Source organism: Piliocolobus tephrosceles, chromosome 4, assembly GCF_002776525.5.
Source record: "Piliocolobus tephrosceles isolate RC106 chromosome 4, ASM277652v3, whole genome shotgun sequence".
Classification (NCBI taxonomy): Eukaryota; Metazoa; Chordata; class Mammalia; order Primates; family Cercopithecidae; genus Piliocolobus; species Piliocolobus tephrosceles.
The window spans coordinates 150,997,724-151,020,671 of NC_045437.1; the positions used below are offsets into that span (position 1 = coordinate 150,997,724).

General features: G+C 40.6%; 1 protein-coding gene across 3 annotated transcripts in view; it reads right to left on the reverse strand.

The window, feature by feature from the left end:
- The window catches only part of CTNNA1 (catenin alpha 1), a 177,395-nt gene that overhangs the window by 102,984 nt on the left and 51,463 nt on the right, over positions 1 to 22,948 (reverse strand). For all 3 annotated transcript variants that reach the window (XR_002727076.1, XM_023195287.1, XM_023195290.1), the window contains exons 4-7: positions 20,010 to 20,176; positions 19,344 to 19,463; positions 7,206 to 7,475; positions 4,331 to 4,534 (exon numbers count right to left, since the gene is read on the reverse strand). Coding sequence is in view for 2 of the 3 variants with exons in the window: in XM_023195287.1 (XP_023051055.1) it covers positions 4,331 to 4,534; positions 7,206 to 7,475; positions 19,344 to 19,463; positions 20,010 to 20,176 (761 nt within the window). In the remaining variant the exon portion in view is untranslated. The remainder of the gene's footprint in view (positions 1 to 4,330; positions 4,535 to 7,205; positions 7,476 to 19,343; positions 19,464 to 20,009; positions 20,177 to 22,948) is intronic.

A 22,948-nucleotide genomic window follows, 5' to 3' on the forward strand; every position in this document is an offset into this window, starting at 1 on the left:
TAGCTGTAGAGCCAAGACTACCTACCAACTCTTCATCAAACCACTATGCAAGCAACAACATTAAGGCTGCTAGCCTCCTGACCCTTGGAAACTTTAAAAGGGACTTTGGCCCTCAGCTGATGAATTAAACTCTGCTCTAAGATATCACTTTCACTTAATTGCTTATTTCAGAGTATTTGGTTTAATTTTTTCAACAAATGTCATCTGTATACTGAAAGATCTACAGGAAGTAGAAATAAACCACCACAGCCTCCTCCTTCATCCCCTGTAGAATGTAAGGCCCCTAAGGGTAAGGGTCTTTGGTTTTTTCCCCCACACTACTACATCCTTAGCAGCAGGAAAATCCAAAATTATTCATTTTATTCATTCCTCCAAACCAGCATGAGTTCATTAAGCAAGCATTTACTGAGTACCTCTTGCAGCATTATACTAGACCACGAATGAATATTTTTAAGGAGTTGTCATGTTCCAAAGGCTTAAAACCTAGTTGCAGAATAAAATGGATAAAGGAAATGCAATTAAACAATTCAAAGGAGTATACAATAAGGCACAAAACGTCAAGCACCAAAGAAACAATGTAAGGTAATGTAGTTTGAAATGGCCTTCAGCGAAGAGATGAAAAACAAATGTGGGGCCTGAAGGAAGAGTAGATCAGGTTCACATAGGTAGGAAGCGAATTTCCAGAACATAATGAACAATGCCCTACTACTAAAGACAGGAGCTCAGCCTGGCCTGGGCAGGAAGAACATAGTGGAAAATGGAGAAAGTGGGGAGATACTGAAGTAAGATAATGGCAGTGGGGGCAGAAAGGGAACAACAGAATAAACTACCAGAGCAGTTTTTCCACCTTAGTTGCACACTGGAATCAACTGGGAAGTGTTTTAAAACAACTGACACCTGGATCTTGACCCAGAGATTCCGACTTAATTGGTCTGGGGTACACCTGAAACATCAGGATTTTTAAGCTGCCCAAGGGCTGTAATGTGCATCCGAAGAATCACTGCCTCAGAGAAAAAGCCAGTGGAACCTGGTAACAAGCAACACAAAATTAAGAAAGAAGACGCTTTAAGAATGTGTCTATAAAATTACTAACAACATGACAGAATCCAAGCAATAGAAAAAGTGAGTATTATGTGAGCCTTTCTGGACTTTACAACAATGTTTACAAAGTTTCAGGTAGTAAACAAGTTTTAATTAACGTAGGTGATTTCACTTATCCACATAACATAATTTGTCTAATATTTTTCAACAGAAATAAAATGAACCATTTTTTAAAAATCAAGGTAGAAGTCAACCAAAAGATTACAAAGTAAATCTTCTAGAAAGCCTCCTGGATTTCCCAGATAGAAATAACCTCAATCTCCTTGCAATTTCCACAGCATTTTGGCTGTACCTATGATGACACTCCTATGAAACCCCACATAGAAACTTTGTTCCAGAAGGGAGGGATCAGAGCCTCATTCCTCCTCTTACATTGTGCCCAATACACTGCTTTGCAAGTGACACATACTCAGAATGAACTGAGTGACAGGCAGACATTGCTGGTTATATTCTGAAACTCACTAGAGGGTCTAAATGCGTTTGAATGCTTCATAAATAAGCAAAAATCTATCCCCAGTTGCTTCTGCTTCTTCCAGACCCTTTTATCTATTCATTCTAAGCTTTCTTCAAGTGTGCTCCACTGCCCTCCCGGTTTATCCTCACTCCGATACTTTTTGACAGCACCAAGCCTGTTCACTGTTACGCGAATCAATAAAAGGAAACTAAAGATTTTTACCTTCAGGAGAAACATACCCAGAGACCATCACCTAAAATACATTTCTAAGTCTCAAGAAGATTTCTTTCTTTTGTGTTTTTTTGTTTTTGAGATGGAGTCTTGCTCTGTTGCTCAGACTGGAGTGCAGTGGAGCGATCTCGGTTCACTGCAAGCTTCGCCTCCCAGGTTCACGCCATTCTCCTGCCTCAGCCTCTGGAGCAGCTGGGACTACAGGCACCCACCACCATGCCTGGCTCATTTTTTGTATTTTTAGTAGAGACAGGGTTTCACCATGTTAGCCACGATGGTCTCGATCTCCTGACCTCGTGCTCCGCCTGCCTCGGCCACTCAAAGTGCCGGGATTATAGGTAATTTTTCTGTATTTTTGGTAGAGACAGGGATTCACCATGTTAGCCAGGATGGTCTCGATCTCCTGACCTTGTGATCCGCCTGCCTTGGCCTCCCAAAGTGCTGGGATTACAGGTGTGAGCCGCCGTGCCCAGCCAAGATTCATTTCAAGATCCCTACTGTAATACTCAAATTTCAGCCTCACATCACACATTGTTCCAGTTTTCATTTAAGAATGCTATTGTGGCCTCCAAGTCTTCAGTATAAATTAGTGCTTCCCAGCTTTTACTACATTGATGGCATGAATAGAGAGTACTGTTTGTATGGCACTCTAGGTTTCGAACCCTCAAGGTTACTCATGACCAGGGGTGATTGGCCCAAGAATGTGACCAACCTCAAGACTCAAGGGATATCTTATAGACTGAGTAGGAGGCTCTAGAATGGAGCAATCGGAACAGATTTATCACATACTCCTTCCCACCAAAGTCTGTTTTTGAAGTGATTTTCTAATCATAACTACATCAGACACTTTTACACCATTTCCAGCACTACACATGATAGCAGATGACTGATCCACTTACCATGGGTTTTTGTTCCCTTGTTTAAGACTGCAACACTGTGAGCCATTCTGCAACATATCCATTTTTTAAAAATATTTTCTAATGTTCAATCTTAGCTATGGATTCTTAAATGTGTCCCACATTTTCACTGTGACTTAAAAACCCCTTTTTCCATTTGACTTAACAAAACATCTAATCTCATTTTTCTGAAGTAGACTGCCTATAATCAAAATATGGCTTTTTTTTCTTTTTTCTTTTTGAGAAACTCTCGCTCTGTCACCCAGCCTAGAGCACAGTGGCGCAATTGTGGTTCACTGAAGCCACAACCTCCCAGGCGTAAGAGATTCTCCTGCCTCAGCCTCCCGAGTAGCTGGGACCAGGCATGTGCCACCATGCTCAGTTAACTTTTGTATTTTTTTGTAGAGATGGGATTTCACCATGTTGCCCAAGATGGTCTCAAACTCTTGGGCTCATGTAATCCACCCACCTCAGCCTCCCAAAGCACTGGGACTACAGGCTTGAACCACCGTGCCCAGGGGGCAATGGCTTTAAAAAATTCAGTATGCATCACTAATTTCACAACATGGTAGAAACAAGATAAACAGAGGAAGGCATTCATCTTCACCCTAGGAATTCCACCATGACTTACCATCACCCATTAACTTTTACAGGCCTGTAAGTGAACAGACAAGGTGATGGCAAATGAACAAATGAGAAAGGACCAAGATTGTTTTTTAAGTGTGAAACAGGCAAAAAAAACACTAGTGATGACAATTTGTATTGTCCTTCTTCCCCTTAAAAGTATTTCATATAATTTTTCCTTAATTTATTGCTAATTAGCCACAGTAAGATATTGGGTCCAAAGTCTAAATGACAGGAACCCTAAGCTAGCATTAAATAACCAGAATAGAAGAAGTATAAGGGAAGGAAAAAAAGAAAGACATACAGCAATAGAGAAAAATCGACAAATACAGAATTTTCTATGGCCTTTAAAAAAAAAAAAAGTCAGGTATCAAATTTCATAGTCTGGGTTTTTACGCACAAACCTTAAAAATTCAAAAACACTATCCTGAGTTTGCTTCATGTAACTCTTCTTGGCAATTATCTACTCTTACGACATTTAATACGGTTCATGAAAAAACTTTCATAAACTATAAATACTGAAGAGGTAGGTTTTCAACATTCCCTTTTGCCCAAAATTAGACAGCCACCTACTTGGGATAATGAAAGTTTAGTGGTATAGAAGGTCATTATTCTTTGGAGAGGCATGCTAAAATACTAGAGGTGAAGCATCACAATGTCTACAACTTTCTTCCAAAGGTTTTGGGGGAAAAAAGGATGTTTGTGTATATACGCATATATACATATACACTTATATACACACACAAACCTATACATGCATCTACATGTTAACTGATGAATACAGATAAATTTCCTAGGTATTCACTGTATGATTTTTGTAAGTTTAAAATTTCTCAATAAGCTGGAGAGAGGAAAGAACCACTTGTTGGTTCCATCCATTCCTTAAAAAATCTGACCCACCCCCAAAAATCAAGGAGTCAAGGATATATTTGGTATTTATAGTGAAAACATCTCAGATCCAACATGTTATAGAAAACTCCTCATCCATAAATATCTTACTTCAAAAAAAAGCTGTCAAACTCACATTGCCCATGTACTCCGAAAGCAGGTCCTGCAGGGCCTGGCGGACAGCATTACACTCTGCCACAATTCGCTCACGACGGTCATCACGCGTGCAGGACGAGTCGGCCATCAAGGCAGCCCCACTAATGATGCTTTCCAGGCGCTCCTCCAAGGAAGGCCTAAAGCGCTCCTCGCTGAAGCTCAAGGGGTCCACAATGATTTGTTTCTGCAGAGAAAGCATTACTGAATGTTAGTACTCATCTCTGTTCCCTCCTTTATTCAAGGTGTGAAAAGTGATATTAGTAATATCAAGATTTAACACAAAAATTCTGACATCTGAAAGAAAGTTATACTTCTTAACAGATAAGGGGCTGTCCCACAGAAGTTAGCCTACTGTTGATCACTCCTCAAAGAAAGCACTGGAAGTAATGCTATGCAGCCAAACAGGGCATGATAAGGTATGATACCACAAATACAAATATATCACACTCACACAACTTATTCTGAACATCTAAAGGTAAACTTACATAAGACGAGCGATTCAAATCATCAGATGAGAATTACAAGGAAAATAAAAGTTACCTCTTACTTGCAGAATATAAAACTGCCATGTGATATTTAGAACTGTTGCACTACAAAAAAATTAAAAAATAAAAGCAAAACAGGCCAGGTGTGGAGGATTGTTTGAGGCCAGTTCAACACCAGCCTAGGCAATGAGGCAAGACCCTGTCTCTACAAAAAAATAAAGTAAGTTGGGCATGGTGGCACACGCCTATAGTCCCAGCTACTCAGGAGGATCACCTGAACCCAGGAGCTCAAGGCTGCAGTGAGCTATGATTATGCCACTGCACTCCAGCCTAGGTAACAGAGCAAGACCTTGTCTCTTAAAGTATGCACGCATGCGCGCGCGCGTGCGCGCACACACACGCACACACACACACACAGATTTCTAACCTTAAAGTTTCAGAAAGAAATGCATTTATAATGAATTTCCATCTATTTGCCTCATCTTACACATCTAATCAAGTTTTCTAAATAATTCAGTCTCAAATTTATCCTGTTACGTCTAAATTAGAGACTTTCTTTCCTCAAAGACCCCTAGTATTCTGTAACAGATTATAGCAATCCTCCCAAAAAGCTACGCTGTGAGGAAGAACTGCTCCAACAAGAATAAAACCTTTTTCTGTCTCCTCTTCCTGCCCAACTCCACTTACATCCAGTTTTTCTAGTGCTTAGTGAGGTCTGGTCACAAGTAAGCTATAGGTATAAGGTGACACATCGGCATCCTCAAGACAGCAGCTACTGGCCTCCCTCCAATTCCTCCACTTGATATAATTTATCCTCACACTGATAAATGTCTGTGCAAATATTATGGCTTTAAGTTTTCTTTACAGAGACTATGTCCTTACTGATTTCAACTTAAATGCCAATTTTTTTCTACCAAAACCTTGCCCTTTTCTAATAAGTATACATTTCTTCCTTCCCTTCCAAAGAACCCTCAATTTTCAAACTGAACGTGCAATACCTTCAGTTCATTTATTAACCTACATTTTAGCTGATCATTTTTTGTAAGATTAGGTTATTACAGGATTCCTCTGGTCAAAACTGAATACAAAATGCTTTCTGGCCAACAAAAATGAGAAATGAATGGTACAGAATTTTAACAGAGTAACAGAGCCTCAACAGGCCTGAGATCATTTAGCACAAACCCTCATTTTACAATGTTTAAATGTCCCTGAGAAGTTAAGCAGTTTCTGGTAGATACTACTCAACTTAGGGCAAAATATGCTAATACCTTGAAACATACCTAATACTGCCAAATTTTGAAGGGAGGAAAAACAACATTGCTAGTAAATTTTAACATGCACCATAAGAGTTTGTTATAAAATAATTTAATGTTTAAAGCTCCATGGTAAAAACTGAGTTCTAACACCATGATCTTTAGACTTAACACTGCCTTCTTGCTTTATGAAAAGTCTTAAATCAGCCATGCATATCAACAAGGATCAACTACCTAAGCGAAAGTAAACTGGCAAAAGAAAGAAAACGTAAAGGCAAGGAAAAACTTAAAAACAAAACGCACTCCATTGTATTTTTTTATTCTATATTTCATAGCATTCCTACTTTATGAAAGGATCCTGGTCACCTGGAACACAATTTCTGTTAATTTTTTTTTTTTTTAATTTGCCCCAACAGTTACTTTTAAAGCCCAAAAAAAAAAAAAACCAACTTATACTGCTGCCATCTACTGGAAGCCATGAGGCATTGTGGGTAGGAATTAAGAACACATAACCCACCAAAAAGTTAACCCTTAGAGTTGTGTACACAGGACAGACCTAGAGCATCATTTATGAAAAGTAATTATGACATTGTGCTAAGAAATCCCAAATTTGCTTCCACATGATTAAATTTCTGTTCATTATTCCAATTTAGTCATTGAAAAGAAGTATATCTAGGCAGACAAGAAAGATTAGAATGATGGTACCTTTGCTGCAGTCACTTATGATGTTTCTTTATCTCCCAATAGACCATGAGCCTCTAGGGAGCTGACCCTATGTGTACTTTGTTTCTGTATCTACCATAGCTTCACATCTGCCAGAAGGTCAAAATCTTGGTTGAAATGAACCAAACTTATATCCTCAGTAAAGAATGACCTCATAGGAAACGCAAGCTACATAAAAGAATCCAGAAGTTTAATTCAAAATAAAAATAAAAATAAATGTTTTAGTCCAAGTTAAAATTAAGTAGACTGATGATTCATAATTTCTTTTGACTTAGATTACAGATCTAAGTGGAAATTGAGCTATCATCAGAAGCCTTAATCACTTTTCCCCAGACACCTTTTATCTTTTGGGGGATGGTCAAGAGCTGGAAATTTCCGCCCAAGCATAACTTACATCAAAGTTATTGAGTGCATATGCCAGTTCTCCTCCTCCTCCACCCTGGTGCTGGGAGGCATCGTCTGAGGCAGTGGCCTGGGCTGCATTGGAAATGCCTGTGACAGCCTGCTGCAGCTGCTTGTATATCAAGTCCCTGTTGGCCTTATAGGCTGCGACATCAGGGTGCTGTAGGCATGCCTGGGATGCAGTATAGAGGATCGGAACGTTCTTCTGCAGGATTCCTCTAGCTGCAGCCATCTGATCACGATGGCCAACATCTTTCAATTCCTACAAGAGTAAATAAAACAAGAAATTAGAGCACTCTTTATATGGGCTCTACTCGTATAAAAATTTGTCAGTAAATGCTGAAAAGTTAGAATTTCTACTAATCAGACACATTATTTTCATTAACAATCTAGTTGAGAGTCAATCACAAACAAGGCAGTATGGCTTAGTAGGTAAGATTCTGAGCTTTGGAATCACACAGACCTAGATCTGAATCCACCCTGCCCCCACCTCTACTTTCTCCAGGCTATTTTACGACCTTATTTTAAACCCTCGGGGTTACGTTTCCCCTTCTGTCAAAGAAAACCAGTAATAGTATCCTTCTTATCATCGTTTTGAGGATTAAATGGGATAATGTATGTAAAGTACTTGGCACAGAACTAAATAAGGCATTAAATAAAAGACAAAACAAACTAACATCTTGATTACAACTCTATATAGATATATGTACCTATACCAACCAAAAATAGAAAAATCATGAAGAGGTAAATTCAAACAGAGTTAAGACTTATTATGAGAATTTTTTATTAAGTTACACAATTTTATTATAAGAGTTTTGTGAAATTTGGGACAGGATGCCACAGGTATATATGAACTACATAACTAGGTGAGGATATGGCAAGGCCATTCTCACAAGCACGTAACTCCTCCTCTCCCCCTCATCACCCCAAAGACCACTTTAGGACACAGAACCATACTTTTCTTACACAGTACATTAAACAGTTCACAGGTCACTAGGCCATAAAGTTGAGGCATATGTGCTTCATAGCCCCAATCGATGATTATAATACTCTATACAGATACAGTCTTAAACTATTTTTTTTTCCATTTCTTCTACCCCATAATTATAATCCATAGTAAGAAGGATTTGAGGTCCTTGGCATCATTTCCATTAATGATGGCATCTACTTGGTAGGCTGAGTAGATAAGCTAAGTGACAAAGAAGTGATGCCAAAAATAAGCAAGATGGGAATGGAAAGTGGGTATTTCTGGTATCCCCCTTTCACTCACATTATTCAGAAGGGGAAAAAAAAGGCTTTAGTAAAAGCGGATCACCACCACAGAAGAAGAATACAGGTGTGATAACTCTAAATGATCACCAAATGGTAGCCCAACTCTATTTTACACATTAAAATGTCAACATTAATGTCATCAACTAAATCCTAAAGTATATATTTAAACATTTTGAGTATTACATGTGTAAACAGTAAGAGAAAATTGACCAAGTTAGAAAGGACAAAGTCAATTACTCAATTAGCCATCTGACTTAGCTATTTAGTGGTTCATCTTCCCAGATGAGTTCCTAATTAGGCATTAGAGACACCAAACTGGCTTCCTTTTTCTGAAACTTCATCTCAGTATATATTTAGGTTTGCATCTTTATTCAAACCTTGTATAATATGACAGCTTACTTTTCCTCCTAGAATTCTTTTCTCATTTGGAATCTAAATTTGCAAGTAATAGCTCACAGCACTCCAAATGCCCTGTAACACAGTACATTAGGCTAAACATTCAAGAACAGGACCCTGTAGATTTAAAGAATCAGTTATCATTTAAAGACTCAGGCTACAAGGGGCTATGACTAAACATTACACTTAAACAGCTGGTGCACATGTTTTGTGTGGCACTTTCTAAATGTCTTGCCGTCACCACAATCTGAGGGGCTCTAAAAGTTTTCTAGGAAGGCATTTGCCTTTAAGCACTTAAACTGTCTCCTGTTTTATAAAAATGCTTTGCAATCAGCTGTGGCATTCCTCCTAAGTGTCTACGACCTAGATCAGCATAGCTTCTTATAAAGGTTAGTTACCAAAGAGACTTACGGTCATCTCAAGTTAGTAGGTGCAATAATTACTATTCAACACGTGACTTTCCTAAGCCACTGCCTGATATGGTATTACCAACTTCTACTTTTCCAAAGGCTACATTAGGCTAAATATTCAGAAGCAAGACCCTGTGGATTTAGAGAATTGGTAATCATTCCAAGACTTGAGTTATGACAAGGAGCTAGGGTTAACCATTATGCTTAAACAGCTGGTGCATACGTTCTGTGTGCCATTTTCTAAATGTCTTGCCCTCATCACACTGTGACAGACTTCTATTTACAAAGTATGAGGGATATATTTTAATCTATGATGAAAATAATAATGAAATACCATCATTTGTCCTGACTGCTAAAGTGTTCTTTTTTCTCTCTTTAGAACTGCTCTTGACTTAGCACAAAGAAATTAGATTTTGTTACATAAAGAAAATGGACACTATCACAGTACAGCACTATTTATTGTAATAAGCATAATGATTAAAAGTATTCTTTTCAACATATATAATGCCAATAAGTAATCCAGATTACTGAGGAAAGTCACCTATTAAGCAACATAATAGATTACTTATGAAAATAGAGTCACTTGGTCTACTTTAGCTTTCATAATCCCCAACTTTACCAACCCAGTGATAGTTCAAGCAGACTCAGGAACAGTCAGATAACTGCTTTCAATGTAATCTGAATGATATCCCATGGATTGACCAAGAAATAGAAATTAACTTGTAAGCAATCTATAACACTGCCTCTAACCAAGAGCTAAAAATTCAAGTGAAAGTTTCCTCTCATTTCTCTCTTAACAATATAAAATTACAGCCATAGATTTCTCTTGGATACAAATGACTACACTTAAAAAAAGGGTCCATGGTCAAACAATCCAACCAGTCCAAATTATTTACAAATAAAACACTGACAATAACATTACTATTCAGTGTCCAACTTTTCAGAAAAAATAATCACAAAAGGCAAGAATTCAGACTAGGTAATAAATAAGCAGCATTACATTCTCATCAAATACCTCAATAAGCTCTCTGCACATAGATGGAGGGAATGTAAGCATCAAAGCATTATTACATCACTAGCATGTTGGGAAGCCAGAGTCGACAACGTGAGGCAGAGGTGGTCCTTCTCACAGGACCTAGGGTTGATGCCAATCCATCCTTACTTCTGCCATCACTTTTACACTTACAGTCAAATAACGGCATGGAGCTAATGGAAATTCAACACTTGTAATCAGCAAATAATATTCCAGCCACACTTAATTAGAAAGTAGCTGATTAGCGCCACACTTAGAATCCAATTCCAGTACAGCAAAGTGGTTTAGTCACTCAGTTGTTAAACAAGTATTTATTGAACACCACTATATCCAGGCAATGTTCTAGGCAGTAGTGATTGTAGGAACAATTAAAACACATATCTCTGTCCTCTGCTGCCAAACAACCTGGGTTCAAATCCTGGCTCCACCACTTGTTAGATGAGTGACCTTGCGAGATTACATAACCTCTATTAAAATTACTATGCGACCAGTTATAGTATCTATCTCACATTATTTTGTGAAGACTAAATGAGTTTATGTTTACAAAGGGTTTAAAACAGTGACATCAGATGGCCAACTAGCAGCTCCTAGCATTCATCCCCCTCAAAACAACACCCAAAACGACGACTAAACAACTACATTTTAATAAAAATAACTGAAATAGAGCACCAGAGCACATCAGAGGAGTTACAGAAACCCTGGTGACAAACTCAGGCTGGCCACATGGAAAACAGAAGGAAACACCAGGCCTCCACCACCCTATACCCCAACCAGGATCACCTGGGAACCAGGACAAACCTCCCCACTGCGAGGAGATAAGCAAGAGGATCTCAGCAACCCCCACCAACACCCTAGACACATACAGACCTCACCACTGTCCCTGCAGTTCTTATAGGCACTAAGCCCAGCTGAGGGAGCTGCCAGAGTTCACACTGCTGTGCTCCCTTCCAAGAAGGGGACAACACTGTGACCTGCCTTCTACAGCCCATGCAACTACTGCACTATACCATCTTGGAAATGGAACCATGGCTGGAGTGTTCTCGCTCCTGGTATGAGTCGCCACAGCTTCCCTTCATCCCCAAGGCTAAGTCACCACCAAAATGTCACAACCAATTGGGCAGACATCCCCAAGCTACAAGCAACTGTTATACCCTTACTCATGGGGCCAAGGAGAGAGGAAGCCACTCCATCTACCCCCTTCTCTCCCTGTATTAGTCCATTCTTGCACTGCTATAAAGGACTACCTTGATAGGTTTAACTGGCTCATGGTTCTGAAGGCTGTACAGGAAGCATGGCTGGCAGTGGGTGGTTCAGGAATCTTACTATCACGGCACAGAGCAAAGAGAAAGGAATCATGTCTTACATGGCCAGAGCAGGAGGAAGAGAGCAAAGGGGGAGATTTTAAACAACCAGATCTGTGAGAACTCACTCCCAAGAATAGCAAGGGGGAAATCCCCCTGTACCCCCGCTCTGCAATCCAATCACTTCCTACCATGCCCCTCCTGCAGCAAAGGGGGTTACAATTAGACATGAGATTTGGGTGGGGACACAAATCCAAAAAGTATCACTCCCCTTCCAGGGAAAACAGTACCTTCACCGCTCAGAGGAGTCACCCCACACTAGTGCCCAACCTGAAGCAGTGCCCTGCATCCAAGGAAATGGCACCCAGAGCAGTCACGTATCCATATACTTTAGCAGAAGTGCCCTGCATCCCAAGGAATCAGTGCCTGGACTGTCCAGAAAATTCATGCCCACTAGGCCTGAGCTGAAGCAGCACACTGCCCCCTGGGGAACTGGTGCCCTGAACCAGCTGAGCATCCCAGGGCTGAGCTGACATAGTACCCTGCATCCAAGGGAGACAAAGCAGTGGCTGAGCAGAGACATTCACCCTACAGGCCAAACAACTCTAGTATTCTGTTTCCCTCAAGTTGGATCCCCTAGAGTCTGAACTGCTGAGACACCCCTCTCCTTGCAGAGTAGAGTAATCACTGTGCTGTTCCCTCCCCTCCCCAGAGCCCACACAACAGCTGCGGTCTGCCATTCTGGGATATGTGCTGCTGTTGCACCTGGCTTCACAGAGCCTAGGATACTGCCAAGCTCCACCATCCAGGGGCCTAGAGTCACTACTACATGGTGCCTCAGCCTCTGGGCTCCAACTTGCCACTGAGCCCTACTGGCTCAGGTTCCCAAATTGTAGCTACATACACCCTGCTCCCTGGGCCCAAACTTCCAGAGCACCCCATCTTCCCAAGTTGCACCAATGCTGTGCCCTGCCCCCTAGGGGAAGAATCATAACCTCAACCTAGGCCCCTGGTCCAAAGCTACTGGGATACCTCAGATTCACAGATCCTAAATTTATAGGCAACCAACATCCAACTCTGCCAGAAAGAACAAAGCCAGGCACTCAATACATCCCAAGATCCAGGTGCCACAGTAAGTTCACAAAACCCTGAGCCTGGGACCCCAGCCCCACAGCTGCCCCGAGCACCTGTACCTAGAACCCAGTGCCACAGCAGCTGCTTATACACTGTGTCATACCTGACACAAACAGTGATCCCCTCAGCTAAGTCTCCCTACTGTGGGAAAAACAAGAAGAGGAGGACCCCAAAAACCCTTGACACCAAGGACATACATGACTACAACTACCACAAACTTCTACAGCCTAGGCAACTGAGGCACCCAAAGTTACTGCGGACATTGAACACAGGTGAAGAAGCTGCATGAAGACTGTACTTCTGCTCCTACTGGACACAGAGTCAACACACACTCCCCAACCAGCACACTAAAATCCATCTGCAAGGGAAAGTCTCTATAAAAGCCATTCAAAAGACTGTAGAAGTGATTGTCCCATCATATGCACAGACGTCAAAACAGGGACACAAGAAACATGAAAAAGCAAGTAAATATGACACCAAGAAAGGAATATAACTCTTTAATACTAGAACCCAACGAAACGGAAGTCAATGTGAGCCCAGGAGTTTGGGACCAGCCTGGACAACGTAACAAGACCCCATCTCTACCCACCCCTCCCCCCCACCAAAAAAAATAGCTGGGTGTGACATGCCTGTAGCCCCAGCAATTTGGGAGGCTGAGATGGGAGGATCACTTGAGACTGCCAAGAAAATGCCACCGCACTCTGGCCTGGGCAACAGAGCAAGACCCTGTCTCAAAAAAAAAAAAAAAAGGGAAATCAACAAACTGCCAGAAAAAGAATTTAAAATCTTGGCCCAGATGCAGAGGCTCACACCAGTAACCCCAGTTACTTGGTTGTGGGGGCGGGGGCATGGGGGTGGGGCTAAGGCACAAGAATCATTTGAACCTGGGAGGCAGAGGTTGCAATGAGCCAAGATCACGCCACTGCACTCCAGCCTGTGCGACAGATGACAGCAAAAGCCTGTCTCAAAAAGATAACAAAATAAAATAATTATCGTAAGGAAACTCAAAGAGATACAGATAAAAAAACTCACCAAAATCAGGATATAAATGAGAAATTCAACAAAAAGAAAGCATGAAGAAGCACCAACAGAAATCACACAGCTAAAGAATTTAATGATGAAAAACAACAAGGAAGAATTCAATAAAAAATACAATAAAAGTTTCAAAAGATTTCATCAAGAAAAAGAAAATCTCAGAACTTGAATGAAAAAGAGTGACAAAAGCCTGCAAAACTTATGGGATAGCATTAAATCACCCAATATTCCCATCATGCGAATTCCAGAAGGAGAAAAGAAAAGGCATAGAAAACCTATTTAATGAGATAGCAACTGGAAACTTTCCAAGTCTGAGGAGAGATATGGACACACAGATCCCAAAAGTCCCCAAAGAGATTGAATAAAAAAAGTAGTTATAGTTATTGGATAGTTGTACACCCAAGGCACATTATAGTCAAATTGTCAAAAGTCAAAGACAAAGATAAAATTCTAAAGATAGCAAGAGAAAAGCATCGAGTCATATGAAAGGGAATCCCCAACAGAATGACAGCAGATCTCTATGCAGAAACCCTACAGGCCAGGAAAAAACGGAATGTTATATTCAAATAGACAAATAGAATTATATAAACTAAAAATCCTCTGCACAACAAAGGAAACAATCAACAGAGTGAACAGTCAACCTGAAGAAGAGGAGAAAATATATGCAAACTATTCATCTGATAAGGGATTAATATCCAGAATATACAAACAACTCAACAGCAAAAACTCAAATAATCTGATTTTAAAATGGGCAAAAGTAGCCGGGCACGGTGGCTAACACCTGCAATCCAGGCACTTTGGGAGGCCAAGGCAGGCAGATCACTTTTGAGGCCAGGAGTTCGAGACCAGCCTGGCCAACATAGTGAAAACCTGACTCTACTAAAAATACAAAAATTAGCTGGGTGGTGGTGCATGCCTGTAGTCTCAGCTACTCAGGAAGCTGAGGCAGGAATCGCTTGAACTCGGGAGGTGGAGGTTGCAATGAGCCGAGATTGCACCACTGCACTCCAGCCTGAGTGACACAGTAAAACTCTGTCTTAAAAAGAAAGAAAGACAAATGAGCTAAACATACATTTCTCAAAAGAAGACATACAAATGACCAACTGGTATATGGAAAGATCCTCAACATCACTAATGATCACAGAAAAGCAAATCAAAACCTCAAAGAGGTATCATCTCATTCTAGTTAAAATGGCTATTAGCAAAATGAAAGGAAAAAAAAGCTGGTGGGAATGCAGGGAAAGGGGAACTCTTATACACTGATGGTGGGAATGTAAATCAGTATAGCCAAATACATAAAACTATATGGAATTTCCTCAAAAAACTAAAAATAGAACCATCATATGATCCAGCAATCCCACTACTGGGTATCCAAAAGAAAGGAAATCAGTATGTCAAAGAGAGACGTGCATTCCTGTGTTTATTGCAGCTCTATTCACAATAGCCAAGATATGAAATCAACATAAGTGTCCATCAACAGACAAAATGCGGCATATATTCAAAACAGAGTATTATTTAGCCATTTAAAAAAGACAAAATTCTGTCATTCGTAGCAACATGGATGAGTTTAGAGGATACTATGGTAAGTCAGATAAGCCAGGCACAGGAAGATAAATACCATATGTTCTCACTTATATGGAAGCTTAGGAAGTTGACTCATAGAAGGGAGGAAGGGTAGTAGGGAGAGGTGGGTAGCCAAAGCTCAGTTATCAGATATAAATATACAGTTAAATAGGAGGAATAAATTCTATTAAAGGAGGCCAGTGGACAGTGCCCAAAAGAAAGAATGAAGTTTCCATCAGGCTGGGTGGGCCCTTTGGATAAAATGAGTATTTGTTTAATTTCCAAGAAAAGCATTAGTCTACTGTAATATACACCAAGGCCCAAGTCTATAAAAGGCCATTTTGTGAACAGGGGGCACAGGAGCTCATAACCAGTCTACTCAGTGAATTCTCTTTTAGGAGGCTAAGTGTAAAGAATTAGGCCCAAGGAAAACTACAAATGACCATGACTTACTATAAACCCAAGAAAATGGGAATTACGTATCATTCAAAATCCTGGCAGAAAAAAATAAGTAAAATCAAATCGGGTGACTCAAAGGCAGTTTAGAGATTATGCTATTATACAAAGGTATGGGCAAAATACAGAGAAACTACAAAGCTGGTAAGACACTTAGGCATGAAGGGACAAGAGGAGGCAGCAGTTACCAAAACCAGGGAGCAAGATGTGTAGAGAATGCCACCCGACAAGAAAGGCATCACTTTTAGCAACCCAGGGCACCCAGCAGGAAAGAGGCCTGAGGGTAACGACATAGCATCACTCTGTATCTCCTTTGACCTCCTGCTGGTGGTCCCACTCACCAAGCCCAAGCAGGAGTCCACGAATGAAATCCAGGCAGGTTAGGTTCCTGGGGCAGAGAACAGGGTAAACAAGGGTGGGAAACAATATGGAAGGGCAAACATAAGATTATCCAGCATGTATATAATAATTTCAGCTGGGCACAGTGGCTCACGCCTGTAATCCCAGCACTTTGGGAAGCCGAGACGGGCTGATCACGAGGCCAGGAGATCGAGACCATCCTGGCTAACACAGTGAAACCCCATCTCTACTAAAAATACAAAAATTAGCCGGGCGCGGTGGTGGGCGCCTGTAGTCCCAGCTACACGGGAGGCTGAGGCAGGAGAAGAGCTTGAACGCAGGAGGCGGAAGTTGCAGTGAGCCGAGATCACACCATTGCACTCCAGCCTGGGTGACATTGAGAATCCACCACAGAAAAAAAAAAAAAAAGAACACCATCTATTTACTTATTTCACCATTTTGCAATGACGCACAATAATGGCAGTCTTAATGTTTATTTTGTCTAAATAACAGTTTTCATACACCAAGATCAGACTACGTTTTAAACCAGTAGGACTATTTGCCAAACTGTATCTTTTAAATATAACTTAATATTTACTTCACATATTCAAACAAGAATTCGTGTCAAAACCATTAATTAAAATAAATTGTGAACGTAATTTGGCCAGCTTGCCACATTTATAGGATGACCAGTCTATTAAACAAGTTATTCTCAGGATCAATTAGCTCCAGCAAAAAGAAAAGATACTTGTATGATGGAGACTAAGCCAACACAAAAATAAATTATAAAAGCACACCGACGGGAGGCTGAGACAGGAGAACTGCTTGAACCCGGGAGGCGGAGGTTGTGGTGAGTCGATATTGTGCCACTGCACTACAGCCTGGGCAACAAGAGCGAAACTCCGTCTCAAAAAAAAAAAAAAAAAAAAAAAAAAAAAAAGCACACTGAGCCTACACTAACTTAGGCAGACCAACCTAGCTATATATATTACCATGTATAATCTTTTTTTTTTTTTTTTGAGACGGAGTCTCGCTCTGTCCCCCAAACTGGAGTGCAGTGGCTGGATCTCAGCTCACTGCAAGCTCCGCCTTTCAGGTTCACGCCATTCTCCTGCCTCAGCCTCCCGAGTAGCTGGGACTATAGGCGCCCACCACCTCGCCCAGCTAGATTTTTGTATTTTTTAGTAGAGACGGGGTTTCACCGTGTTAGCCAGGATGGTCTCGATCTCCTGACCTCGTGATCCGCCTGTCTCGGCCTCCCAAAGTGCTGGGATTACAGGCTTGAGCCACCGCACCCGGCCACCATGTATAATCTTAAGCACTAGAAATCCAAAACCAGGATCTCATATATACAGTTAGTCTGATCATATCTTATGACTTGAAATAAAAGTAATAAGCTATTATTCACCAATTGTCTACTGAGAAGGGCCTTCTTAGTGCCTGGCACTATATTAAATATTGTACATATATTATTTAATTGAATCCTCTCAACCCTATGGCATAGATTTTTAATATTAATGTAAATATAACCAAATGACTAAGAAGTCCCCAAAAAAGCTGTCATATATTAGACATTAATAGTATGTAGGTAGCCACGGTGGCTCATGCTGGTAATCCCAGTACTTTGGGAGGCCAAGGCAGGAGGATCTCTTGAGCCCAGGAGATCAAGACCAGCTTTGATAACATGACAAAATCCTGTATTTACAAAAAAATACAAAAATTAGCCAGGTGTGGTGTCCTGTGCCTATAGTCCCAGCTATTCGGGAGGCTGAGGTAGGAGGACCACCTGAGCCTGGGGAAATGGAGGTTACATGATGGCACCACTGTACTCCAACACTGTTACCTCGGCAACAGAGTGAGACCCCCTTTTAAGTATTTACTAACAACCATCTTGTCGTAATGAAAAAAGTCTATAGCAGTCATAGCAGGTTGCCTACCCAAATCCATTCCCTACTCCCACTTCCAATCCAACTTCTCACTACCTGTCAGATATTTTGTTGAGTATTTTGTTGGGTGTTAAGGCTACCCCTTAAGCGAGAGCATTAGGTGGATCTGGATTACTCTGAGTCAGGCAGACTGCTTTCCTCTTGCCAGGGATAACTAAGGAATAGGCATGTTGCACAATTTAGATTTAGGATAAGTCTGCTAGGAGCTTCTAGATTGTTTGCTTATAAAGAGAGACATATGGAAGAAACAGTCCTTTTTGTTCTCACTGGACATATTATGTGCAAATGTCATGCACAGAGCCTCTGCAGCCACCCAGTGCCAGGCACACTGAAGACAGCAGTGATGAAAAATATCAAGAACCTGGATCCTTGATGATACTGCAAAGCGCTTATATTTAACAACCCTGAAGTCACTGAGCCTAACTCAGGACTTACAGTCACTGAGAAAATAAATCCCCCCTTTTCAAGAAGTTTGGAAGCTGGGTTTTCTGCAAACTCCAGTGCAAAGTATCCTAACTGATAAAGGTATTAGCTAACAACAACAATTCTTCTTGGGGCTTGTTTTAAAATAAGAATTTAAACCATAAGCGTGATCAGGACTATGAAAGGTGTAAGAAGACGGATAGCAATATATGGATCTTCTCTGAAGAATGTACACCTGAAATACACAGCGTCCAACAGCAAGGGCGCACAGGAAAGGTTTCAAAGCACCCCAACAGTGAAAATGCCAAAGGGTCAAAGGGCTACTGGAGCTTGGAAAAGTAACACTGACCCTCATGCCACACAATGGAAACTACTAGTAACAATAAGAAACAGTTAAAAAGTAACAAGACACAGAGCTAGTGGGGCAAGGTATGGAGATACTTTCTGATACAGAGACAATTCCAGTATGTTTAAATGGATTAAGGTTTATTAAAAACCTGAACAAAACTGCACCACTAACTCAGGTTAATCCTTAAATACACAAAGACCTATTACCTCTCCAGACACTACCTTCATCACAAGTTGTCAAGCTACTTAAGATAAAATGTTCACAAGAATTAAAACAGGAACATAACATGAATGCAATGTAATTATAACTTTATTAACAGTACAATACTGAAAAGACACCTTAGTTTAAATGTTTTAACGAAACTATATTGGCGAAGGTAGGTAATTGGTACTTTCAGAAAACATAAAGAATGAGTTTTTCCCTCTAGACAGTAAAATAAACAACTTTAATATATGCCCAAATCATGACTGTACCTGTTGTCTTTTGGCTGCCATAATGTTCAGCTTATCCACTTCAGGTTTTAGGGCTTTATACTGGATTCCTAAGTCTTGTTCATTGCCAGCATTCCTCAACTTCAAGATACCATCTTCAACCTATGAAAAAAAAAAAAAAAGACCCCAAAAACCAAAAATTCTGAATGTAAGTCTGTATATAAAGATGGCATCCTAGAAATTTTCATTCCTGTTAACAGCTACTCAAAAAGCAATCCAAACTTAGCACTCTTGAGTTTGCATGGTCCTCTAATGTTTAAACAGCAATTACACAGGAGCTTCATACAGGGAAAGACACTAATACTGGCCTCTACCTTAAAGTACAAAATTTAATGCATCTTGGTTTTCTCAACTCCGGAACTCTGCTAGTACAAGGAAAGATTTAATCATTACTGGAAAAAGGGAAGGAGTCAAAACAGTATCTTTGCTACAAGTTCTTCATTTTAGACAACACTGGCTCACAACAGAGCCAGGATGATACATAGTTGGAATAGAGGAGTAAGTGGAAATTAAACAAAAACATCTCTGGTCCATTGAGATAAACCAAATTCAAAACCAAACTAAATCCTAAGGAATGCTGAACTAAGGAAGGCCAGTAGCAATCTTCCTGTGATAGAACAAATTACAGACATAGGCCTGTATACTTACAACTTTCAGCTGAACAAGTAATTTGTAGACATCTGCCATGTCAGCCAAAATCAGCAAGCGGGTAACAGCAGAGAGCAAAGCTCGAGCTGCCCGAACCATGTTGCCTCGCTTCACAGAAGAGCAGGGATCATCTGCGAACTCTCCCGCAGCAGTCTTCATCAAATCACCTGTTTTACAGAACGAAAAACAAACTAAGCAACAATGAACTCAAATAACTGATCTGAACTCAAATAACTGATCTACATTTTAAAAAATATAAAAATAATCCAATCTTTGTATATTTCATGCACAAATTTAGTTTAAGAGTTTTCATTTTTGTTGTGTTTGCTGTTCCTTTGTTTTATAGCTATCACTTAAAAAAGCACCTTCATATATTGCTGGTGAAAGCAAAATATCTGGAAAGTGACTTGGTACTATATATTAAGAGGCTTAAAAATATTTCCCTTTGATCTAATAATGCTCCTTTCCAAAAAAGGGCATTATATGTATCAAAAAAAAAAAAAAAGAAAAATTCAAGATTTGAACGGGAGAAAAAAAGCATATCTAATGCAATCTACTCTCACATCCACAGAATACGGAAACAGGGCAACAATTATGCAGAACCACCACACTTCATTAATCATCCCAACTATGCAACGTGTACAGCCATAACAGAGACTCATTGGTATGTGAAAATAGAGTTCAGCCACTGATTCATTCCTTTCCTTCACAGAATACTACCGAAAGCTCAAATGCTCAACAATAAGCATCTAGTTAAGTAAATTATGGTGTAGCCTACAAATGACTATTATGAAAATATTTATATATATGAAAAATGTTAAGCAGAAACAAATTAAATTATAAATGTATGTTTCTTTTTAAATACAGAGGAAAGACCGGAGTCAAAAGGCAAATAATAGTTATCACTGGGTTACACACTGCCTCTTTACATATTTGGTACCTATAAAAAGTTTCTATAATGAAGAGGTACCGTATCTCCAATTTTTTAAAACTAGCTAAAAACATATAAAACAGATTTTACTATAGTTAACAGGAATATCCAACTTACAATCCTGAGCTCAAGAATTTATTTATAGCCTGGGCACGGTGGCTCATACTAGCAATCCCAGTGCTTTGTGAGGCCGAGGCAGGAGGATCTCTTTAGCCCATCTCTGAGCCATGATTGCACCACTGCACCCTAGCCTGGGTGACAGAACAAGACCGTGTCTCTTAAAAAAAAAAAAAAAATTAAGCATTTATAACAGGCCGGGCACGGTGGCTCAAGCCTGTAATCCCAGCACTTTGGGAGGCCAAGACGGGCGGATCACAAGGTCAGGAGATCGAGACCAGCCTGGCTAACATGGTGAAACCCCGTCTCTACTAAAAAATACAAAAAAAAAAAAAAAACTAGCCAGTCAAGGTGGCGGGCGCCTGTAGGCCCAGCTACTCGGGAGGCTGAGGCAGGAGAATAGCATAAACCCGGGAGGCGGAGCTTGCGGTGAGCTGACATCCGGCCACTGCACTCCAGTTTGGGGGACAGAGCGAGACTCCGTCTCAAAAAAAAAAAAAAAAGAATTTATAACATTTCCTAGAAACTTGTGGAACTTACACTTTCTGTCATTTGTGTCTATTAAAATTATTTACGGTGCCTACTGTCACTCTTTTCTTACAGCTATAAAGGGCCAGTGTTGTGTCTTGTCCACTGGTTATACAAATAGGGCCTGTATGGAGACTATCTTTGGAATCTTGGAAAAGCAATTACTCCCTCCTCCTTTGGCTGAGCAAGCCCACTTCAGTTCACATTAAAGTCTAAAAGCCATTCACTCTCTCATGTCTTCCATGAATTTTTTTTAAGGCACTTTCAAGAAGTCTAGCTATTTCTCAACAGACCTATCAAATTTCTCCTAGCTATCATCATTGGATGCACAACACGAGCAGAAGAGAGGAAAAAAAAAATTGCCTCACATGCATATATTAATTAGGCTTAGAAGCACTGTAAAATTCTAAGAGTAAAGAAAAGCTCCACATATTTGTCAGGCCAGAAAAACTTCCAATGAATTACACAGTTAAAAGGCTTTCCTGGATCTAACACAGTCTTCTCTCTCATATCTTCAGGAAGATACAGACATATGGCAATCATTATGTGGATTCGTAACATTAATGCTGATATATTATGGTATTTTAAAAGATGGAGCTCATTCATTCTTTTATTTCTTCAACAAATGTTTGAGCACCCATCATACGTCAAGGGCTGTGCCCTACTAGAGCTCTATGGAGGGAGGGAGACAAAAAATTAACAGCCAGTTAAGACAAGGCATCTGGTCTCGAAGGGTTCACAAATTATAGAGTATTACAATGCACTCAAAATTAAATAGCCTTGTGAACAAGGTGCTATGGAAATATGCTGAAGAAAACTATTTACTCAGGGAAGAATTTCTCTGCAAATCCTTTCTCTGCTGAAGAAAGAGATATTTGCCTTAAAAAAATATTAATACTGCCTTAGGCCAGGAGTGGTGGCTCAAACTTGCAATCCCAGCACTTTGGGAGGCCGAGGTGGGTGGATCATCCGAGGTCAGAAGTTTGAGACCAGCCCAGGCAACATGATGAAACTCCGTCTCTACTAAAAAAATACAAAAAAATAGCCAGGTGTGGTGGCGGGCGCCTGTAATCGCAGCTACTCGGGAGGCTGAGGCATGAAAATCGCTTGAACAAGGCCGGGCGCGGTGGCTCAAGCCTGTAATCCCAGCACTTTGGGAGGCCGAGGCGGGCGGATCACAAGGTCAGGAGATCGAGACCATCCTGGCTAACACGGTGAAACCCCATCTCTACTAAAAAGTACAAAAAATTAGCCGGGCGAGGTGGCGGGCGCCTGTAGTCCCAGCTACTCGGGAGGCTGAGGCAGGAGAATGGCGTGAACCCGGGAGGCGGAGCTTGCAGTGAGCTGAGATCCGGCCACTGCA